The sequence below is a fragment of the Callithrix jacchus genome, chromosome 2 (assembly GCF_049354715.1).
Source record: "Callithrix jacchus isolate 240 chromosome 2, calJac240_pri, whole genome shotgun sequence".
Taxonomy (NCBI): domain Eukaryota; kingdom Metazoa; phylum Chordata; class Mammalia; order Primates; family Cebidae; genus Callithrix; species Callithrix jacchus.
In genome coordinates this window covers 53959190-53977076 of record NC_133503.1, presented here as the reverse complement: position 1 = coordinate 53977076, position 17887 = coordinate 53959190, and the positions used below count along the sequence as shown (strand labels likewise).

Here is a 17887-nt window from a genome sequence, read left to right as displayed (position 1 = left end):
ATATAGTGTGGTCTTGGAAGGCATTTCCACCACAGTGATCTGCAGTAAGAGCATTACAGAACAAAAAAACCAGAGGCAGAGTACATGACATGTTTCAGGAAAAGTGAGAACTGATGTTAGAAGGGAATGAGTGAAGGGGCAAGTGGTGAAAGATGAGGTCAGAGGTTAGATGGAGGGGGACCAGATCAAGTACAGTCTCAGAGAACACTCTAAGAACTCTGGATTTTCCTCTACTGAGAAGCTACCAGAGGACTTTAAGTAGGAGTGATAGGAGACCAGTTAAGTGGCTGCTGCAAAAATTTACATGAGAAATGATGATGTGTGGTTCAGGCCAGCAAGAGATGAGGTGGTAAAAGCATTTAGTTTTAGACATAGCTTTCTTCTTTTGTTTTTTTCCTTTGTTTAGAGATAGCTCTGTTGCCCAGGCCGGAGGGCAGTGGTGTGATGTCAGTTCACTGCAACCTCTGCCTCCCAGGTTCAAGCAATTCTTGTGCCTCAGCTTCCCAAGCAGATGGGATTATAGGTGTGAGCCACCACACCTGGCCAGTTTGTTTTTTTTTTTTCTGAGACAGGGTCTCACTGTGGTGCCTAGGCTGGAGTGCAGTAGTACAATCAGGCTCAATATAGCCTCGACCTCCTGGACTCAAGCAATCCTTCCACCTCAGCCTCTGGAGTAGCTGAGACCACATAAGAGTGCAGCACCACACCTAGCTAATTTTATTTCTGTAGAGGATCATGTGAGCTACCACACCCAACCTGGACACAGCTTTTCCTTTTTGAGACAGTCTTGCTCTGTTGCCCGGGCTGGAATGCAGTGACACACTCATCCTTCACTGAACTCCCAAGGCTCAAGTGATCCTCCCACCTCAGCCTCCCCAGTACCTGGGATTACAGGCATGCACCACCACACCCAGCTAATTTTTGTAGTTTTTTAGAGATGGGGTTTCCCTATGTCACCCAGACTGGTCTCAAACTTTTGGCTCAAGCGGTCCACCCACCTCGAGCTCTCACCCAAAGTGCTGGGGTTATGGGGCATGAGGCACTGTGTCCTGCCAGGACATAGTTTTTAAGAGTCAAAGGATGTACTAGTACCTTATATGTAGGGTCACCAAAAGATATTTGTTTTTTAGAGACAGGGTCTCAGTCACCCAGGCTGGAGTGCAGTGGCACAATCACAGCTCACTGAAGCCTTGAACTCCTGGGCTCACATGACCCTACCATCTTGGTCTCCCAGAATGCTAGGATTACAGGGGTGAGCGACTGCAACCAGCCAGAAAAAAACAGAAGTGGCAAGGATGATCTTAAGGTCTTTAGTCTGAGCAATTAGAAGGACAGAATTGCTTAATGTCTCCTGAGTCTCACCTTCCTCATCTGTGAAGTGGGGATAAAAAGAGCATCTGCTGGGCCAGGCATGGTGGGTCATGCGTACAATCCCAGCACTTGGGAGGCCGAGTTAGGTGGACTGCCTGAGGTTGGGAGTTTGAGATCAGCTTGACCAACATGGAGAAACCCCGCCTCTACTAAAAATATTAAAAATTAGCCAGGTGTGGTGGCGCATGCCTATAATCCCAGCTACTTGGGAGGCTGAGGCAGAAGAACTGCTTGAACCCAGGAGGTGGAGGCTGCAGTGAGCTGAGATCACACCACTGCACTCCAGCCTGGGCAACAAGAGCAAAATTCCATCTCAGAAAAAAAAAGCATCTGCTCAGCAGATCACTTGGTGAGAAGAGGTGAGACACTCAGTAAATGGTGACTTATACCACTAATACTTATCTCTGAATTATCAGGATTCTAAATAAATTAGTGTAAGTGAAAAGCAGAGCAAAAACCATAAAGAGACCTATCTCTATCAGACCATTTATCTAGATGGCTTCTGGCTATTGTGGCACTTAAGTTCCTCTGAGAAGCTTGCAACTCCGTTCTAAGGCCAAGAGAAAGGGCTACTCTGAGTGGCTGGAATGTATGTCTTGAGAGTAAGGTGGTTACCACTAGTTTGGAGGGTAATTATAAAGTGGCCTGTAAACAAGGCTTCTTATGGAAGAATCATCTAGGTTTACTAACAGTACATCAAACTGAAATGGAGAAGTCCTGTGCCGTATATGACAGATTTACCTGGCTGGCTTTACAAAATTCATCAGTGAAGACCCACACTCCTCCCTTGTCCACACCTAGGGCTTTGCCAGTCTAATAAAGGTTCAGCCAAGGAAAAAAGGTGCCACACTAGGACTGTCCTTGATTCTGGGAAAATCCTTCAGGGAGACATCCCAGGCTATTAGCCATGGGAAGTTGGCCACTTGCCCCTAGTAACTATCACAACAACCCTTCTTGAAAATTCAGCCAGCTTCTGATTATCCACTCAGTTGAGGAAAAGCACAGATAAACCCACAGAGTAATTACTAGACTGTATATATCTGGCTTTAGAATGCAATCTTCTGAAATAAAAAACTTACATCTGTGTAGGACTTTTTTTTTTTTCTTTTTGAGACAGAGTCTCACTCTGTCACCTAGGCTGGAGTGCAGTGTCACAATCTCAGCTCACTGCAACCTCAGCCTCCAGGGTTCAAGCAATTCTCCTGCCTCAGCCTCCTGAGTAGCTGGGATTACAGGCATGCACCACCACGCCCAGCTAATTTTGTATTTTTAGTAGAGACAGGTTTCACCATGCTGGCCAGACTGGTCTTGAACTCCTGACCTCATGATCTACCTGCCTCAGCCTCCCAAAGTGCTAAGATTACAGACTTGAGCCACGGCGCCCAGCAGGACTTTTTAAATTCATGAACTGAGCAACCCCATATTCAACAGCAATTTTATCCTCTGAACAACCTCAGTACCAAGATTAGCTCCATTCTGTGAATAAGGAAAACAGAGGTTAGACAAGCTCTCTAAGGTCACAAAGTGACAGCAGAGAGAAGTACCCTGCCCATGTTCTAATTTAAATTCCATCACCTTCCTCCTTCACACTGATGTACTGTTTCCCATGTTTTCACTAGCGAGGTATCAAAACTTACTTCCTTCTTGAACTCGAGGCAAGGTAAGGTCATCCTCTCTCCTGGCCATTCCCTTAGATAATTCTGAACCAGTCAGGGAGGCTTATAAGTCTGGAATGAGGCACTTGTGAACCTCCAGTGGCCCCAACACCTTAATTACTCCCTTTGAGCTGTCCTGGGTTTTGCAAACAGGGGCACTCCCATCTGCCAAGCTCTCCATTTTAAAATTAAGGTTCTTGTGGTTTCAGGCTGGCTCCTCCTCCTCCTCCTCCCACCCTGTCCACCTCCCAGAAAAGGGAATGGGTTTGCTGGGCACAGTGGCTCACGTCTGTAATCCCAACACTTTGGGAGGCCGAGGTGGGCACATCATGAGGTCAGGCAATAAAGACCATCCTGGCCAACATGGTGAAACCCGTCTCTACTTTAAAAATACAAAAAATTAGCTGGGTGTGGTGGCGCATGCCTGTAATCCCACCTACTCTGGAGGCTGAGGTACAAGAATTGCTTGAACCCAGGAGGCAGAGATTGCAGTTAGTCGAGATTGCACCACTGCAATCCAGCCTGATGACTCAAAAAAAAAAAAAGAAAGAAAGAAAAGGGAATGGGTGCTCAGTAACAACTATTAGGTTGCTTACTCTAGTTCAGGTCTCACTCCAGACAGTGGGTTGGTCAGCAGAAAGACCCCACCCCTCATGAGGTTCAGAATTCAAGAAGGCTTGTGACTACCCTCTACCTTCCCAGAGGGCCAAAAACCACCTCCTAAAAACCTTCCCCAAGTTAGTATGAAATGCAAACTCCCTGTCCACAAGGAAGGAGGCCAGGCCAGCTGAAGGCTCCTCATGAAAGCTGCCTCCCACTCTCCCCTTCAAAGGGTGTACTAATTGTGACCTTTCCTTAGAAGAGGAGAAAGTGATTCACACTATATTGTTTCTTAGCCTTTTGGCTAAGATCAAGAGCATGATAAAAACAAAAGCCTTAAGTCTTACTTAATAGACTAACCTAGCAGTTCTTAGCTGGGGGTGCGCAATATATCCAGTTACACAGTTAAAAACAATCATAATACCATTATCATTATCAGGATTGACAAAATAATTTCTTAATTTAAAATAATCAAATTTCCTTAGTTGTTATCAAAATGTCTTTGGACACTTGGGGCCAAGAATCAAGATCCAAATAAGATCTGCAACAATGCATGACCAATGTCTCAACTCTTTTCATCTTTAACAGTTCTTCCCTTTTAAAAATGCCATTTATTTATTGGAAATAGTGTGTCTTGTAGAATTTCTCACATTTAGAAACTGCGTAACTGCCTACCTCATGTCTAATTAGTCTGTTCCTCTATCTATGGTTCTGTTAGATTTAGATTCAGTTTTTATTTGGTGAGGGGCAATTTTCAGGTGGTGCTGTGTGCTTTCAGACACTGTAAGGCACATAATGTCTGGTTGGTTCCATCATATACCCCTAAGGCATTATCAGCTTAGGTTCCTGAGGCCAGAAGAGTTTCTTCAGCCTCCAGAGAGCTTGGATTCTTAATCATGATGCAAATATAAAGCTCTTCTTTGGTTTCTTTCTTTTGTGGGGAGGGCGTTTTAGAAAAAAATTTCAATACTGGAAAACTTTTAAAACACTTGGACCTAGTCTAATACATTGATTTTACAGATGAAGAAACAGAGGCACAGAGAAAGCAAGGGGTGTGCTGGTGTCCACAATGCTGGTCATAAGCATGATCAGAAGTAGCTCCTAATAATGGTGATCATTTATTACACAAATATTTAAATAGCAATTACTAAATAGGCAGTACTTAAATTAGGTACTTACTCTTTGCCTGGCACTATGCTAAAGGCTTTGTATTTTCTTTAATTCTCACAATCCTCTGAAAGTTACTATGAATATTCTCATTTTGAGGATGAGGTAATGGTGGCTCAGAGAGGTTGAGTAATTCACCTAGATTGCACAGCAAGTCAGAAGTGGGACTAGGACTCAAAAGTACAGACCATATGATTCCAGGGCCAGACTTCTTACTCCCATCCAGTCTCCACTCTGTGTAGGTAAGAAGGGGGCCAGGATCTGAAGTAGCTCTGACACGCAAGGTCATGGTGATGCCCTAGATCCACACAGACACCCAGTTAGTACAACCAGGGCAATCTGGGGAAGGGCCCACACCCAGGAAATAGAGGAAAGCAGAGAGGTTCACATGGGCCCAGTTCAGTGCAACAGAGGATCTCTGAAACACCACAGGATTGCTGAATTATAATCCTTTTTAATTTTGTGCCAGTTTGTTGCATTTCAAAGCGACATAGGAAAAAAACGATGTTCAGAACAAACATTTAAGTCTCAGACCCTGTTCCAAACTTTAGCAATAATTTTCTTACTACACATCAATTTAGAGGTGTATACAAAACAAACCTACTGATTACCCCTGCTAGGGTGGATGGGAACTTGTGGAAATGATATACAGACGCTTAACAACTTAAGATGGGGTTACATCCTGAAAATACCGTAAGGCCGGGCATGGTGGCTCACATCTGTAATCCCAGCACTTCAGGAGGCCAAGGCCAGCAGATCACTTGAGCCCAGGAGTTTGCAACCACCTGGGCAACATAGTAGAACCCCATTTCTACAAAAAATACAGAAAAAAATTAGCCAGTGTGATGGTGTGCACCTGTAGTCCCAGCTATTAGGGAAGCTAAGGTGGGAGGATCCTTTGAGTCTAGGGGTTTGAGGCTGCAGTAAGCCATGACTGTTTTACTACATTACAGTCTGTGTAACCCAAGTGAGACCTTGTCTAAAAAATAAATAACCATGGCCGGGTGTGGTGGCTCATTCCTGTAATCCCAGCACTTTGAGAAGCTGAGGCGGGCGGGTCACAAGATCAGGAGTTCGAGACCAGCCTGGCCAATATGGTAAAACCCCATCTCTACTAAAAATACAAAACTCAGCCGGGCGTGGTGGCGTGCACCTATAATCCCAGCTACTCAGGAGGCTGAGGCAGGAGAGTGGCTTGAAACCAGAAGACAAAGGTTGCAGGGAGCGGAGATAACACCACTGCACTCCAGCCTGGACGAAAGAGTGAAACTCCGTCTCAATAAAAAATAAAGAAGGAAAAAGTAATAAAATATTAAAATCTAAATATAATTAAATTGAAAATGCATTTAATATACCTAACCTACTGAACATCAACGCTTTGCCTAGCACCGGGCATGGTGGCTCACACCTGTAATCCCAGCACTTTGGGAGGCCAAGGCAGGCGGCTTGCCTGAGGTCAGGAGTTCAAGACCAGCCTGGCTAACACGGTGCAACTCCATCTCTACTAAAAATACAAAAATTAGCCAGGCATGGTAGCACACACCTGTAGTCCCAACTACTCAAGAGGCTGAGGCAGAAGAAGAATCGCTTGAACCCACAAGGCACAGGTTTCAGTGGGCTGAGATTACACCACTGCATTCCAGCCTGGGCAATAGAGCAAGACTCTGTCTCCAAAAAAAAAAAAAAAAGCATAGCCTAGCATATCTTAAATGCACTCAGAACACTTTAGCCTACAAGTTGCCAAAGCATTTAACATAAAGCCAACTTTAACTGCTGAATGTCTCGTGTAATTTATTAAATATTGTACTGAAAGTGAAAAACCATGGTTGTATGGGTACCTGAAATAGTTTCCATTAAATGTGTATCACTTTCCCATCAACATAAAGTCAAAAAAATCATAAATTAAGGATTATCTGTACTCAAGTCTCAAGGCACTACACATGCACCAGCAACCAGCAAACTTTTAGTTCAGTTAGGCTGGCTTTTCCTCATATTCCTGAGAGTACATGTGCAATTCCCCCAAAAGAGAATCTTTACAAAAGGCAAATTAAAAAGTTAAAACTTATTTTTTAAAAATTCATCTCACCACATTTCAAAGCAAAAAATAGCCAATTTTTAAGAGTCACTAACCTTTAACTTATCCATCCCATGCCTTGTAGATAAGTAAAAGTCAAGTTTTAAGAAGACAGATCCCATACAGTTCATGGAGTACTGATATAACACAAGAAAAGGAAAGGTCTGCATTCACCAACCCCATCATGTTACAGGTAGAGGAAAACAGAGACCCAGAGAGAAGTCCCACCAAGACCCACAGTAACAACTACCACCTGCCAGGCACCGGGCTAAATACATATATCGTAACAATGAATGCTCGTAATACCTCCATGAGGCAGGTAAATCATAAATACCTATTGCACAAATTAAGAAGGTGAGGCATAGAATGGTTAAACAACTTGCCCAAGGAGGCACAGCTAACAAGTGGTAGAGTTACCCACCCAGTGTGACCCCAGAACCTTCACCATATATCATCTCTTAACTTAGACATCTTGGATCTTATACTTCGAAGGGGTATGACTAGAATAAGGAAAAGAATTTAAACATTTAAAAATACTCTAGGGAGAGAAGGAGATCCAAAAAGCCAAAATGCAAATCCCAAGATTTAAAACTACAAATCTAAGACTTGGATGTTTAAACCAGAATACAGAACTCCACAAGAAAGGAGAGATATCACAAAACGTATTTTATTACTACTTACTGCAAGTGTCCCTTAAAGAACTAAAACACCAACATCTGAGCCAAAAGGAGGGCTAAAAATAGGCATTTGCAGCAAGCTTTGGAAAGCTTGTAGTTTGCTTATGAGGTACTTATTACAGAGACTCCCAAAAACATATGCATCACAGAACTCAACAATTCCCAAGACCACACAACCACTCCACTAGTGTCACATTTAAATATGTCGAAGCTGTAAATAATACCAGAGCTGGAAAAGCACTTCAGAGATCTATGTACGCTCCAGAGAAAGGGCCACCATCTAGCCTTAGCAGACTGACAACCCAATCATAGAATTCCCTCTCAAAATGCACACAAGTCCTAACAACAGGCTTAGAGAGAGAAGCTACTGATTAACTGAGTTAGGCTGTCAAAACCCATTCCAAAGGTTCTAAACCAAGTAGACGCTCTCTTGCCTTAAGATTACAAAAAACATGAACAGAGCAAATCTACTTCCACTCAAGAATTTTGCTTTGGGCACTTAAAGCCAATCAGCTTCTCCACTCAGGGGAAAGGCAAGATGCCAGCCAAGCTGTTTTCTTCCCACGATCAGTAACCCCAGTGACGCACACTATCAAGGGCTCCTGGACTTACACAAAATGCCAGCTCAGGCACCCAATACCACCTGATGTCATGGCTGATTGAAAACCCACAAGGCAGGTTCACCATTAGCCAAGCAGCAGCCAGAATGAGTAGCCCCATTTAAACTTCTGAGGAGTGCTCTCTCCCGGGGATGATTATACCCTTTTGAGTTTAAAGAAGGGAGAAAGACCAAAGAGTGTTTTAAAGTTGTTTTCCCTCACTCTGTGGGTGGATAGGAGGGACGTGAAAGACAACGGAGGTTTCAGCACTGTCCTTTGCATAAGAGGGTTCTGGAAGAGCAAGGGGGTAAGGGGAGGAGGGAGAAGGAAGAGAACAGTTTGACGGACTGTTAGTAAACCCGAAATGTCCCCTCCTCCAAATGAAGCAACCTGAAAAGAAATAAAAATTGCAACATGATGTTTTCAGGACTAGCTATTCTGGCTTCCCTAGGACTAGGAGTGATTCCACTTTGACTGTGTAGACATAAGCTTCCCCTTTATTTTTGAATGCTTTAAACTAGTTAGCCTCAACCAGACACAGCAGAAGAAGAGCTTTTTAACAGCACCAAGGCTACGACCAGAGGGCCATCCTTCTAACTACAAGACAGTTTTAAAACCGACCCACCTCAAACAGACCCAAAACCAAAGAATGGAGACCCGCCCTATCCGCCGGCGGAGACAGGAGAGTGGGCGCGCCCCCCAACCAAGCGGACGAGCTATTCTCGGCAAAGGCAAGCCAAGAGCAGAGCAGACTCCATATTCTGCACCGCCTCTCTTCCCCAGGCTGGCATGGCTCTGCTGGGATTTCCTGCACCCTCACCTCCCCACGGAAAGGGTCACGGTCCAAAAGGACCAAAACGCAGAGGAAGGAGAGGGAGAACTCGGGGAGCGCCGGTCGGCAGTCACATGCCGCTCCCCGCGCGGGGAGGCACCACGTTGTCCCGGCTGCAGAGGAATGCTGGGAAGGGGGGACGCGCACACACCCGCGCACACGCACAATCGGGCCGCGGCGCGGGCCCGCACCCGCCTGCCACCCCGAGCGACGCGGCCCGCGCCGAACGCCGAGACCAAGCGGCCTGTGGGACGCCGGCGCAGCGCATGGCGCCCAACTGTCACCCGCCCGCCCAACCCGGACACTCCCTCCCCCGCCGCCACACGCCCCTCCTGTCGCCGCAGGCCCCTCACCCGCCTCATTTTCCAACAAACCTTCTAACTGGCTCCCCCAGCACACTCGCCTTCAGGCTCCTTCTCAAGGCGGAAGGTGCCCGGGATCGGGGAGGGAAACCACCGGATTCGGTAACACGACGGGTTTCTCTCCATTCTCCCGGTAAATGACCCCTCAATCCATCTCCAAATGGAGATTCTACCGCCCAATATCATCTCCCCGAGAACAAACCTTGTTAACTTTTAATCCCCGAATCCGTGCGGCCGGCAAGTACTCCACGCCGGGCACTGGGTTGCCCGTGACATATGCTCATTAAACATTTACAACATGGGGACGCTCGCAACGCTACCAAAACGGGGAGCGCCGGGCGGGGTGGGAAGAAGGGCTTCCCGAGGAAGGTTCAAACCAGAAGCTGTCTCCTCTACCAGCATGCGGTGGGGCTCTTTTCACTGAAACCAGCGCCCACTCTCCGCCGACGAGGTAGGCCCGGACCACGCCGTTGCCCACTAACCGCTGCGGCCCAGGCGGTGGCCGTAGCCTCCCGGAGGCCTGGCCCTCGGGAAGGGGCAGGTTTCCGAGTGTACGGTGGGGAGAGGGCGCGGCGACCAGGATCAACCAGGAGGCAATTTTCAAAAGTCCCGAGTCACCACGACCGGTAGCGGACCCCGGGGCCCTGGAGGCGCTGGGGGAGGGGACTCCCATGTCCCCGGAAGAGGCCCCGGACCCAGGAGGGAAAGGAGGGAGACCCACCTGGGGGGGACTGTCCGTTCACGGTGGTCAGGACCGGCAGCAGTGCGTTCTTAGTCCACGGGTTCACCTTGGGAGGGGGGGCTTCCACGAAGTCCCGGCGCCCCGCGGCCGCGGCTCCGGCAGGTCCTCCGCCACCGCCTGGCTCGCCGCCGCCCTCCTCCCCGTCGCTGACGGCTGGGCCCTCGGCGCCCGGCGGCTGCAGAGGCCGCAGGTTCTCGCGCTCCTGCTGCCCAGTGCCCTCCTTGTGCGGCTTGGCGCAAGGCGGCCGGGGTCTCCGAGCGCCGCCGTCCGGCTCCCCCCCGCGAACGTCGTTTGTCCCGGGCTCGCCCTTGCCCTCAGGCGCCGGCGGCGGCTTCTTCCTCACCAGCCCCCCGTGCTCTTCGGCCTGCAAGAGCGGGGCGCCCCCAGGCAGCAGCGGCTCCACCTGAGTGGCCATCTGCGCGCCCGCCCCCCCCCCCCCGAGAAGCCGGGCGCGCCCGAGGCTGCCTCCCCCGCCTCGAACTTGGCTCGTAGGGCGCCCGCGACGCCTTCCTCAGGGGCGCTGGGCCCCAGTCCCTGCGAAGAAGGGTTGGGGTTCACGCGAGGCGCGGCCCCCTCCCAGTTAGGTGCAGCCGCTGTAAATCCGAGGCCCACTAGAGGGGCGGGGGGGGAGGAAGGCTCCCCACTCTGCGGTCCAGGCCTCCTCGGCGTGCGTCCCCCCCCGCCCGCTCCTCGCAAGACGCCCCCACCCCGAGCCGGGCAGGCTTCTAGTCCCGTCCCTCCCTCCCCCCCGCCCCCGGGGCGGCCCGGGCTTCCCGGCTCGGGGGCTGCAGCAATATGGACGGACGGGGGAGAGGCGCGGCGAGCAGAGCAGACCACGCGATCCGCGGCAGGCGGCGGGCGGGCGCGCGCCTCACGACGCGGCGGGCGAGGGGAGGGGACGGAGCAGCGGGGGCGCGCCCGCCGGCCCGGCCCTGGGCGACGGGCAGGCAGAAGGCGGCGGGAGCGCGCGCGCACAGCCCTGCGGTCCCGCCCCTCGCCCCGCCCCTCGCCGCCGACTCTTCAGAGCACCTCCCGGGCTGGGGGTAGGAACGCTCAGACCCGACGGGGGCGAGCACGTGCCTGATGCAATTCGGGAGTTGCCGGTGGGGGCGCTGAGGGGGATAGGAGAGAAGACTGGGTGAGGAGGGGAGGTGTCTTAAAGGGCCAGCGCGTGAGGGCGGCCTCAGGTGGAGCACATGGGACCGGGCCACGCGGCCGGCCGGACCTGCTCGCGCTTTTTAGGCTGAGTGCCAGATTCAGTGGGGAAGGAGCCATTAGTATCACTCCTGACTTCCAGGAGGCCGAAGGGAGGACCCTTATCCGCCCGGAGGACGCGCCAACACCGCCCCCTCCCCTGTACCCAATGGGCCTGGCCCCTTCAGTCTCCGCCTAGGTGACCTTAGTTAGGTGAACCGTCCGCACCTCAGTGAACTGTGCTCCGCGCCTCGTCGCCGCCGGGCATGGCCTCGACACTACCTGGAGATGGGTTCGACTCCGGGCCTGGAAGGCGAGTCCTTAGCCTTTGCGGGCAGCGGGCGCCTGAGAAGTGGGAACGGAATTACCAAACCCCTCACCCAGGCCAGGCCCTCCTCCCCGCTGCGAAACCTAGTATTTATGGGCAGGAAATGTATTTTCTTTCAAGTGGATGTCGTTTTTCTAAAGAATTGCTTTGGGCGGAGTTGAACGCCCAAAGAGATTTTATCCTGGCCCTGCCCCTTACCATCCCTGCAACGGTGACTTCCATCTTCTTGGGCCTCAGTTTCCCTATTGTAAAATGAAGGAGCAGTATATGACAGCGGTTTCAAACTTCAATGTACATTGGATTCAGTAAATATTGACCTCGTACTGTGGGGGCTGCAGGGTTCTAGGAAACAGGTTTGCTTTAAACCAGGCTAATAAAGTCCCTGTCCTCATGGAATTTATGCTAAGGTGGAGAAAGAGACAATAAACAAATTCTTGTCTAGTATCTATGAAGACAGAATTTACTGTGCTAATCAGACTAGATGGGCTACTTTTGTTTGGGTGATAAGGGAAGATTTCTTTGAACGCCAAAGCCAAAGTATTAGGAATCAGGCTCTGTCTGGGACTGGACCCAGAAATCCGCATGTCTAGCAAGATCCCTTTGGTGCTTATGACTTCACTTGGATAAGTCCTGGCTTTTGACTGGCTGTGATCCCACGTGCTCACATAACATAACAGCCTGGAATGTTGGCCATCTCCAAAACAAGAATTAGAGCACACAACCTTTTGGATCTAGAAGACTGAATGAAAAGCCTCTTGGAACTGACGCAGCCAGCAAGGCTAAGCTGTAGGATTGTAACCAGTATCCGGGAGAAGTACTGGTCGGGATAGCCTGGTAATTCCAACTCTTGGGTTATTCGGCCTCTAAGCCTTGGCCAGCTAGCCACACTTCCCTGGACCCCCTCTCCTGTTGGAAAAATGGGGATAAATAATGCCTGACTTGCTTCTACCCTCTGAGCTCCTGTGAAGAGTCAAGTAAGACAGTGTTAGTCAAGGTGCTGTGTAAATTCTACAGACGAGCCAGCACTTCGAAAGAGCTACCAAGGAAGGTAATGTTAAACGGGTCTCAATGAATTAAAGCAGGAATCTACTAAGTGCATTACATGTACTCTTGATCAGAAGGTAAATTATTTCACCTTGCCACTGGAACGCACTGTTTATTTATTTGAAGAGGTGAGGTCTGTCACCAAGGCTGGAGTGCAGAGGTGTGATCACAACTCACTGCAGCCTCGAACTCTCGGGCTCAAGCCATCCTCCCATCTCAGCCTCCAAAGTAGCTAGGACCATAAGCACATGCCACCATGCACAGCTTTATTAATTTTTTTTTTTTTTTTTTTTTGAGATGGAGTCTCACTCTGTCACCCAGGCTGGAGTGCAGTTGCACAATCTCAGCTCACTGCAACCTCGGCCTCCCTTGTTCAATCAATTCTTCTGCCTCAGCCTCCAGAGTATCTGGGACTACAGGCGCTGCCACCACGCCTAGCTAAATTTTGTAGTAGAGATGGGGTTTCACCATATCGGTCAGGCTTGTCTTGAACTCCTGACCTTGTGATCCACCCAGCTTGGCCTCCCAAAGTGCTGGGATTACAGGCGTGAGCCCCCATGCCATTAAAAATTTATTGATAAATATTTCCTGAAGAGATTATTCACTCTAGACCCTCTGTAAACTTTAATAGGGGACATAATTGCTATTGTTGGTCATTCTTTTTGTAATTGGCATTAAAGAAGTACCATCCCCCCACCCCCAAGAACTTACGAGGGTATGAGAGTACTGTGTGGACAAGAAACTCTGGGCACCGTGGCTCACCCCTATGATCCCAGCACTTTGGAAGGCCGAGGCAGGTGGATCACCTGGTTCGAGACCAGCCTGGCCAACATGGCAAAACACTGTCTCTACTAAAAATACAATATTAGCCAGGCGTGGTGGTGCACACCTATAATCCCAGCTACTCAGGAGGCTGAGGCAGGAAAATCGCTTGAACCCAAGAGGTGGAAGTTGCAGTGATCTGAGATCACCCCACTGCACTCCAGCCTGGGTGACAGAGCAAGACTCCGTCTCAAAAAAAAAAAAAAAGTTCCTTATCCAAAGTCACACAGCAGAGCCAGACAGAGCCAGGTCTCATACCTGAATCTCTTTAACCTAAATCCAGAAGCTTTTTTTACATTAAAATAATGAAACTGGGGCTAGGCATGGTGATTCACACCTGTAACCCCAGCAGTTTGAAAGGCCAAAGCAGGAGGATCACTTGAACCTAGGAGTTAGGCACCAGCCTGGACAACCCAGTGAAACCCTATCTCTACTTTTAAAAAAGTTTTGGCTCCCTAAAGGCCACTTGTCCTGGCACATGAGGAGGCGAGGTCAGGTGTTCCAGGCCAGCCTGGGCAACACAAACCTCTCATCCATTTAAAAAATAAAATTAATTAAAAAATGATGAAATTGGGATTTGAATTTAGGTTTTCTGATTCCTAACCAACTATGGTATTCTATATACATATATTTCTAAATAAAATCATAAATACAGTCATCCTCCCTTATTTCTGGGGGATACATTACAAGACCCCCCCCAGTGCATGCCTGAAACCCCAAACAATACCAAACTCTCTCTATACTGTGTTTTTCCTATATATACATGCCTTTAATAAAGTTTAATTTCTAAATTAGGCACAGCAAGAGATAAACAACAATAAATAATAAAACAGAACAATTATAACAATAGACCGTAATAAAATTTATGCTCTTTCTCTCTCAAAACATCTTATTGTATGTAATATTTTCTGACCACAGTTGACCACAGGTAACTGAAACGTCAGGTAGCAAAACCACAGATAAGAGGGGACTACTATACTAGTAATGACCAAATAGTCAGGAGTAGCTACTTTTATTGAGTAACTAGTATACACTAGGTTCTATGGCAAGTACTTGACATTTATTATCTCATTTAATCCTCATAACAGTCCAGTGGGATATGTACTAATTATTTATCTAAATGTCTACTGAGCCCCTACTATGTGCCAGGAACTACAGGCTAGGTCCTGAAATGGTTATTGTCTTCAAATTACAAAGGAAGGCAATTGAAAATCAGAAAAGAAAGTAAGGTGGGGTACTCAGCATCACAGGTAGCAGCTAACTATCAGAGTGGGATTTTTCAGAGTGTTCTATGTCTCCAGGTCTTGTTCTTATCCACTGTACCACTCTGTACAGTCTACCTCTCTTCTCTCCATTGTCATATCCATAAGTATTTATGGAGAATCCCTCAAATACTTAGGCCTCAGTAAGATACAAAACAGGTCAAATCCTATCTCTCTAAAGGGTAAACTCTAATTAGAGGAACCAAATAATTGAGCAATATTTAACCTGCAGCCAAAAAAAAAGAGGTAAGACAAAATATGCTTTAGGCAGAAAATGACAAGGATCAGGCTAACTTGTGCCTAGAGTTTAAACACACCGTGTTTTTAAACACTAGGCCAGGTGTTGTGGCTCACACCTGTAATCCCAGCACTTTGGGAGTCCAAGGTGGGAGAACTGCTTGAGCCCAGGAATTTGAGACCCACCTGGGCAACATAGTGAGACCCTGTCTTTAAACAATAAATAAATAAAATTAGCCATACGGGGTGGCACATGCCTGTAGTCCCAGCTACTCAGGAGGCTGAGGTGGGAGGATTGCTTGAGCCTGAGAGGTAGCAGCTGCAGTGAACTGTGACTGCATCACTGTACCTTAACCTGGGCAACAAAGTGAGACCAGACCTTGTCTCAAAAAAATAAAGCCCACCAAATTAATAAAGTGGGTCCAAATACCTATTTAGGCTGGGTATGGTTGTTCACGCCTATAATCCCAACACTCTGGGAGGCCCAGGCAGGTTAATCTCTTGAGCCCAGGAGTTCAAGATAAGTCTGGGCAACATGACGAAACACCATCTCTACAAAAAAAATACAAAACATTATCTGGGCATGGGGGCACACACCTGTAGTCCCAGCTACTGGGGAGGTTGAGGTGGGAAGATTACCTGAGCCTGGGAAGTTGAGACTGCAGTGAGCCATGATTATGCCACTGTACCCCAGCCTGGGCAACAGAGTAAGACCCTGTCTCCAAAACAAAACAAAACATTGGCTGGGCATTGTGGCTTACACCTGTAATCCCAGCACTTTGGGAGGCCGTGGATCATGAGGCCAGGAGTTCGAGACCAGCCTGACCAACATGGTGAAACCCTGTCTCTACTAAAAATACAAAAATTAGCCAGGTGTGGTGGCTTGCACCTATAATCCCAGCTACTCAGGAGGCTGAGGCAGGAGAATCGCTTGAACCTGGGAGGCAGAGGTTGCAGTGAGCCAATATCAAACCACTGCACTGCAGCCTGGGCAACAGAGCGGGACTCCGTCTCAAAAAACAAACAAACAAAACAACAAAACATAAACAAATACCTATTTGTAGTTAATTATATGCTTGTTTGCTCCTCATGCCTACAACTTCCTAAAGTGAGACAAAGCAGGGTGCATGAGAGACTAGAGAGCTGGGAGAATTGTATAAGTGGGTCCCACCTCTGATTTTGCTGAATGACTGGGCAGCCTCATGAGCTTTCCATCCATGAAACAGGAAGCATGCCTGCCCATCTAGCTTACAGGCAGGAAGAAAATACAAAGTTTACAAGAAATTTTATTCTATTGGAGGGGGAGCGATGAATAGGTAAAGGAAGGAGGAGTGGTTCCTCGAGTTATCTGTGCTTATTATGAAAGAAAATTTAACATGCTTGAATATGTACTAGTTTTAGTCCTCTTTGAGTTTGGTTTTCCAAAGAGCCTTGTGTTTCTGGAAGAGCTTATGCAAATCACTTACTTTTCTGCTATGGGGCCCCTTGGGTGTGAAACCTCTTACACTGACACAAAGTGAGTGGGGTTAGCAAAGGGAGGGGCCTTGGCCAAAAAATGCCAACTGAGGAGTGTTTTTCAAGACTCCGAAGACTCCTGGGCCTTCTGGCACATGTCACATAATTATTTCAGTTCTTAGGAAGAGGCTCAGCCAGGATCTCCTCTTGTGAAGTAGTTGTAAATAGTAATAGCTAACATACAAGGAGGAGGTGGGGTGGGACTGACTGTTTCCATACTACCTCAGTTAAACCCCAGGGCAATCGTTTTCCAAGACTATTCCCACTTTACAGATGAGAAAGGAGGCTCAGAGGAAGAGGGATAGTCAGGGAGGGGTATGGTTTGAAATGAAGAAGGTCTGATAAGAGAATTAACTTTTAACACACTCACCCTTCTGAGTTGGAAACAAGCACCATCCCAGCCTCTTCTCATCAGTTCTGCCTATGCAGCCTCTTCTCCCATCCCCACTACACTCCCTGGAGTTCTGTGCTTCCCACGTTGTCCCATCATGGGCTTCCTCACTAACTGTACTCCCACTGTGAGCCAGTCTACCACACTTGCCTGGGTCAGCTCTCTGGCTCTACGATGGACTTAGGCCCTGCCTCTGCTTTGAATCTCCACATTCACAACCAGCATAGCCTGACCCTAACTAACCTTCCCATCCCACTGCCTTCCAGCACACACACTGTTTCTTTCACCTTTCACCTGTTTCTTTCACCCTGTTTCATCAATACAAATATGTATTGATCATTTACTATGCACCAGATACTCCTAGGCCCTGCACATAGAAAAGTGAGAAAGACAGATATGTTCCCTACTTTCCAGAAGTTTCCCATCTAATCCCCTGTGGGCCTCGTTTTCCTCCCTCCATTCAAATAACATAGCTATTAATAGTGAGGTCATGACTGTGAATCCTGGCTCAACAACCTTGTGACTTTGGGCAAGTATTTAACCTCTCTCTAAGCCTCAGCTTCCCCATCTGTAAATTGGAGATGATAAATCTACTTATATCTCATAGAGCTTCAGTGAGCCTTAAGTGAGATAATGCATATAATTTAATAGTATAATGACATTTATAGCATAGTATATGCTAAGTAAATATTCCCTTTCATTACTTTTATTATTGTCAGTAAGCCTTTCCATTTCCACTCGTCCTGAATTCTACTTGTCCTTCAAGATTCAGCACCAAATGTCAACTTCTTCACAAAATCTTATTTAATCTTCATAGTTAAAGTAGATTTCTCTGAACCCTTATCTTCTAGTGGCAGTTTTCCTAAAACATATATTTTTCATTTTATCTACTCAGTTATGGTTATCTAAGAGAACACCCTATTCATAAGTAACCATAAGGCAGGGATTATTACCTTATTCATCTTAGTGATCCTTGTAGTACTTATCAATGTGACTTAAACAGAACAGGCCCTCA

The 17887-nt window shown here is 47.8% G+C and overlaps 1 protein-coding gene across 12 annotated transcripts in view; it reads right to left on the bottom strand.

The window, feature by feature from the left end:
* Positions 1–17887, bottom strand: part of LARP1 (La ribonucleoprotein 1, translational regulator) — a 136991-nt gene that overhangs the window by 53971 nt on the left and 65133 nt on the right. For 2 of the 12 annotated variants that reach the window (XM_035289248.3, XM_017969114.4), the window contains exon 1: positions 10059–10925. The exons of 2 other annotated variants lie outside the window; for them this stretch is intronic. In XM_035289248.3, the coding sequence (XP_035145139.1) occupies positions 10059–10494 (436 nt within the window). In that variant the 5' untranslated portion in view covers positions 10495–10925. Of the gene's footprint in view, positions 1–5485; positions 5605–9539; positions 9633–10058; positions 10926–11501; positions 11709–17887 lie in introns of those variants that run through there. 8 more of the 12 variants (XM_017969111.4, XM_078363601.1, XM_078363626.1 and 5 more) reach the window with 7 other exon arrangements.